We start from the raw sequence: 5,571 nt of genomic DNA on the forward strand, positions 1-5,571 counted from the left end.
ATATTTATAGGCATATACAGCAAAAAGAAGTATAAACATGCATAGACATATACAACAAAAAGAAATATAAAGCAGGTATAAGATATCTTGGAGGGGAAGGCACTAGCAGATGGGGAACCAGGAGAGGCCCCATGCAGAAGGTGGCACATCAATCAAGTCTAAAAGAAAGAGGTGAAGAAGGAGAGCATTCTAGTGATGGAGACAGCTAAAGAAAAGACTTGGAAATGTGAACTGGAATGTCACATGTGAGGAAAAGCAAGTAAGACAATATGCCTGGTGCTGTGTGTCCCCACCCTAAAGAGGTGCAGACATGCCCACTGGTGGCCAAGCCAAGCGAATTTGGAGGCTCCCTATGCCCCGGTCTCAGGGCAGCGGGATCTGAGCCTCTCTTACCCGCAGGTCCCTGGAACTCCCTGATCCTTCAGCCACCCATGGAGCTGGGCCACCCAGCTGGGGCCCAGAAAGACCCTAGGGAATCACTGGGGCCAGAGAGGACCCTGGATGCCTGCTGCCTTCCCCAAGGAATTCAGCCCCAGAGCACCAGTAAATTGCTGGAGGAGGATCAGGACTCTCTTCAGAAGCATTTCCAGTCTGACAAGAACATGGTTTCCCATTTTTCTCACCTCAGCCTGGAAAATGTTCACCCCTACTGTGACCCATCAGTAGCTTTCTCCATGGACACTCCAGCCCCACCTGTGACCAGGCCTTTGGAAGACTCTCTTCACTCGACTGAGGATCTTGGGGTCCTCTGCCCCAGCCTCCTGCTGGCCCTGAATCCACACTCAGAGCTACTCCTCTGGCAATATCCAGGAAGTCAAATCCCAGAAACCCTTTGGCTGCTGAGACTGGGGGGCTCCCGGGTATACCAAACCTCCCATAGTGGGGAGGCAATGGAGCTCTGAACCTCAAGCAACTTCCCCTCTCCCTCATGAACTCAAGCCTCTCAGTGCCTCCAACTTCAACTCCATGAGTTGGAAATGGGCAGAATCTGGCTTTCTCTGGAAACCATAGACTGAAAAGACCAAAGAGAGTCTAGACACCCATATATTGTATACAGAAACACAGGAAAGCACCCTCAGATTTGATATAGGTCTGTTACACATACTATCTCTGTCTCTATGTCTCTCTGTCTCTCTGTCTCTGTCTCTGTCTCTGTCTCTCTCTCTCTCTCTCTCTCACTCTCTCTCTCTCCTTGGTGGAAGAAATAGAACCACAGACTGTCCACTGTGAGAAACACAGGGTAAGGACCATCTTAGGGGATGGGGTGGTTCCTATAACAGGGGTTCTTTATGAAAGCAAAATAAAGATTGGTGGGCAATTAAAAAAAAGGACGATATGCCTGGACTGCTGAACCCATGGATGGAAGTAACATATAAGAATATTGCAGAAAGATAGGATGGGACCAAGCTGTGAAGACCTCTAAATGACAAACAAAGCAGTTTCTATTTGATCATAGATTTAATAGGGAGTCATTGAAGTTTATTGAATGCTGTTGTGATGTAGTTAGATTTGTGTTTTAGGAAAATCTCTTTAGTATCTATGTGGAGGATGGATTGAAGAGGGGAGAAACTTAAGGCAGGAAGACAAGTAGGAAACTATAACAATGGCCCAGGTGATGGATAGTAAGGGCCTGAAGTGTGTTGGTGGGAAGAAGGGGCATTTGTAAAAAAAATATTCTGAGGCAGAAATTACAAGACTTGGCAACTCTGTTTCTACTGAAATTTTTTGGTCTTAATCAAGGAAGATACTGGCTTTGCAGAACTTCAGTTTATTTGTCTATAGACATGAAGTAGTATAGTATATAGTATGTAATGCATAGTATAAATATACTATAAAAAGATCCTTGTAAAGATGCTTATAATAATAATATAATAAAAACATTTATATAGTGATTTGAAGTTTGCAAAGTGCTCTGCATGTGATCTCATTTGATGCTTATAACAACCATGTGGAGATAATATTATTACAATTGCTACTTTACAAATGAGAAAACTGAGGACAAAGGAGATGGGGTAACTAGTCCAGGATGACACAACTCATGAGTGTCTGGGACAGGATTTGAGGCCATGCATCCCAATCTCATGTCCAGCACTATTTCATTATGTCACCAGGCTGCCTCCTTTAGTGTCTCCACATAGGATTTTAAAGTATAACAATTCAATTCACATGCAATTTTCCACAGTGTGCCTATTGTATAGAGCAAGCAGAAAGTAGACAATAAAAGGGATTGTATTCTTTGGGAATCTATAATTTATACACACACGCATGCACACACACACACACACACACACACACACACACACACAGAGTCCCTGCCATCCAAAAAATGTGATGTCTAAACTCTTTCTTTGACCATGGCTTTTAAGTAGTCCCAATTTTTAAATTTACTCAATTTATTTTCTAGGTCAATTGTCTTCTGGTGAGAAATTCCACATTTTCTTCTATTTTTTCTTTCTTTTAACTTGGATTTTATTGTTTCTTGATGTCTTATGGAGTCATTAGCTTCCAATTGCCAATCCTAATTTTTAGGGAATTATTTTCTTCAGTGAAATTTTGTACCTTTTATCCATTTGGCCAACTTTGCTTTTAAGGAGCTGTTTCTTCAGTGAATTTTTGTGCCTGTTTTACCACTAGGCCAAGTCTGTTTTTCAAGGGGTTTTTGTGCTTCTTTTTACCAAACTGTTAATTCTCTTTTCAGAATTTTCTTGCATCTCTCATTTCTTCCCCTATTTTTCCTCTGTTATTCTTTTCTCTTTCTTTAACTCTTCTAGGAACTCTTTTTGGGATTGGGTCCAATTAGTATTTTACTTTGAGCTTATACTTGTAGCTGTCTTCACATTGTTGTCTTCTTCTGAGTTTATGTCTTGATCTTTTCTGCCACCATAGTAATTTTATACAATCAAGTTCTTCTTGTTGTTGTTGTTTGCTCATTTTTCCAGTCTATTTCTTGACTTTGAACATTATGTTAAAGTTGGGCTCCACTCACCTAGGGATGTGAAGGCAACATCCCAATCTTCAAGCTTTTTGTGCTGTTCTTTTTAGAGTTAGTTCTGGGGGGGGGTCCTGCAATTTTTTGGTGTTTCCCAGGTAATGTTATCCTGGTAGAGGTGTGTCACTGCTCTTCTGGTTCTGTGCTCTGGTCTTTACTCAGCAAGGGCCCCTATTCCCCAGCAGCCACAGGCACTAGTGCTTCTCTTTGCCTGGTAACTGTGACTCAGGCCCCTGCTCTCCTATATCCACAAGTGTTAATACTCCTCTTTGCCTTGGAATTGCTACCAGGGCACCTGCTCCTTTGTGACTAACCATAAGTTTTCCTCACTTTCACGGAACTGTGACACAGAACTGCCTATTGGCAGTAGAATTGCCTACCAGAACCAAGTGTACCCAGTGCCAGCAAAAGGAACCCTGTAATCTCTTTCTGAGCAGTTGTCCAATTCCCTTACAATCTCTTTCCTGAGAGCTCCTGAAGCTGCTGCTGCCACTGGTACATTGCTTCTGAGGCCTACCACAGCTACTTCTACTGTACCACCCAAGGGAGGGGCGGGGGAAGAAGGCTTCACCTGCTGACCTCTGAAAATGTCTCACTCTGATAGTCTGTTGACTCTGCCACTCTAAAATTTTATTTGAGGAGCTGTTTTAAAGTTGTTTGGATGGGAATGTTGGGAGAATTTAGGTGGATCCAAGCCTGTACTCTACCATTGTGGCTCTGCCCTGAAACTTCATTTTCTTCAAAAGGCACACTGGGTAAATGTAGTGGTGACTTCAGTGATATATTTAATTATTATTTTAATATAAGTAAATTATTTTAATTTAAATTGAATTATTACAAATTAAATTATATATAATTATTATATATTTTATACATATTTAATTATAAATGTACACTTGCATATAATTAAAAATATAATTATTTATTATAATTAAAACTGCCTCTCCCCTCATTCAGAATACCTTAGAAAGAAAATGAAATTTCAAATTCTGATGGGAAAAGGATGGCATGCTTGCTAGCTCTCACAACATCAAAAATTGTAGCTTGAACGGACAGCATTGAGGAGGCTTTGGTGCTGAAGGAAGTGTACAAAATGGCATGAAATAATTTAATAAAGTAAAATGCCAAAAGAAGTGACATATAACAGATTATCTGATTTCTTTTTCATTCAAACTTTTTTCTTCATGATTTGTGTTACTTATGCCAACAGAGCTTCTCATTTCTTTTTGCAGCAGCCATAGTCTTTTGGATCATATCTTTGAAGGCTTGTTTCACTTGCTGGTTCCTTAGGGTATAAATGAAGGGGTTTAACAAAGGGGCAACTGAAGTATGAAGAACAGCTATTCCTTTGCTTAAAGCCACCCTTTCATTTGCTGAGGGTTTGACGTACATGAAGATGCAGCTGCCATAAGAAATGGAGACAACAATCATGTGGGAAGAACAGGTGGAAAAGGCCTTTGTCCTCTGTTGAGCAGAGGGGAATTTTAGAACTGTCCTAATGATGTATGTGTAAGAGACAATCACTGACACCAATGTGACCATTAGTGTCACCACAGCTAAGGTAAAAGACATCAGCTCTAGAAAATGTGTGTCTGAACAAGAGATCTGCAGGAAGGTAGAGGAGTCACAGATGAAATGATCGAGGACATTGGAAGCACAGAATTCCAGTTTAAGTGCCATGATCACTGGTGGAAAGATCATTAGGAAGCTTGTTATCCAACAACTGAGTACAAGCTGATAACAAATGCGGTTATTCATGATGGTTGTGTAATGCAGGGGCTTACAGATGGCAACATAGCGATCATAGGACATGGCAGCTAGAAGATAGAATTGAGTCACTCCCAAGAAAAAGAAAAAAAATATCTGGGTCAAGCAGCCCATATAAGAAATGGTTTTATCCTTGTTTATGATGCTGACCAGGAATCTTGGAATACATGCAGTTGTGAATAAGATTTCTAAGAATGAGAAATTACGCAAGAAGAAATACATTGGAGTCTTAAGGCGGGAATCCAGCAAGGTGAGGGTTATGATAGTTATGTTACCACTCATGCTCAACATGTAGGCGAGAAACAGAAAAATGAAAATGACAACCAGGAGCAGTGGGTCATCTGTCAGCCCTAAGAGGATGAACTCGGTGAGTGTTGTGTAGTTACTCATTGATATCTTCTGAGTTCTGCCAATGCTTCATAAGAAAAGAGAACGAACATCAGAATGAAAAATGAGTAACTGCTAGCTGCACATATTTGTACTTTAAGATGCTGTTTGAGGACAGGCATGTTAATCTTAAGTGTGAGTTCTGAATCTAGAGATATTTATGCCCACCATGCCTCTCCTCCACTGCTCATTGAAGGAACTGAACATGTCATTGAACAATGTTGGGATTTGGGTGGGGGTGGGACGCCGCTTAGGGCTGGGTGGAGGGTGGGGCAGGGACTACAGCTTTCCGGGTATAACGCTTTTCCGGGTATATCGCTGGGCGGTGCCGGCTTAGGATGAAGCCCGTCCATATAAGGCAATGTTATAGCTCTCGCCACTGGATTGGCTGCAATAGGTTATATAATGTACGGGGATAGGGGAAGTGA

General features: G+C 41.4%; 2 protein-coding genes across 2 annotated transcripts; one reads left to right on the plus strand and one right to left on the minus strand.

The window, feature by feature from the left end:
* Positions 1-269: 269 nt before the first annotated feature.
* Positions 270-902, plus strand: LOC118851313 (host cell factor C1 regulator 1-like). The gene has a single exon (XM_036760771.1). It carries the CDS (start codon positions 270-272, stop codon positions 900-902), a length of 633 nt encoding a protein of 210 aa, XP_036616666.1.
* A 3,281-nt stretch (positions 903-4,183) lies between these two features.
* LOC118851314 (olfactory receptor 6C70-like) lies at positions 4,184-5,146 on the minus strand. The gene has a single exon (XM_036760772.1). The coding sequence runs from the start codon at positions 5,144-5,146 to the stop codon at positions 4,184-4,186; it is 963 nt and encodes a 320-aa protein (XP_036616667.1).
* Between the last annotated feature and the right edge of the window lie 425 nt (positions 5,147-5,571).

The sequence above is a fragment of the Trichosurus vulpecula genome, chromosome 5 (assembly GCF_011100635.1).
Source record: "Trichosurus vulpecula isolate mTriVul1 chromosome 5, mTriVul1.pri, whole genome shotgun sequence".
Taxonomy (NCBI): Eukaryota; Metazoa; Chordata; class Mammalia; order Diprotodontia; family Phalangeridae; genus Trichosurus; species Trichosurus vulpecula.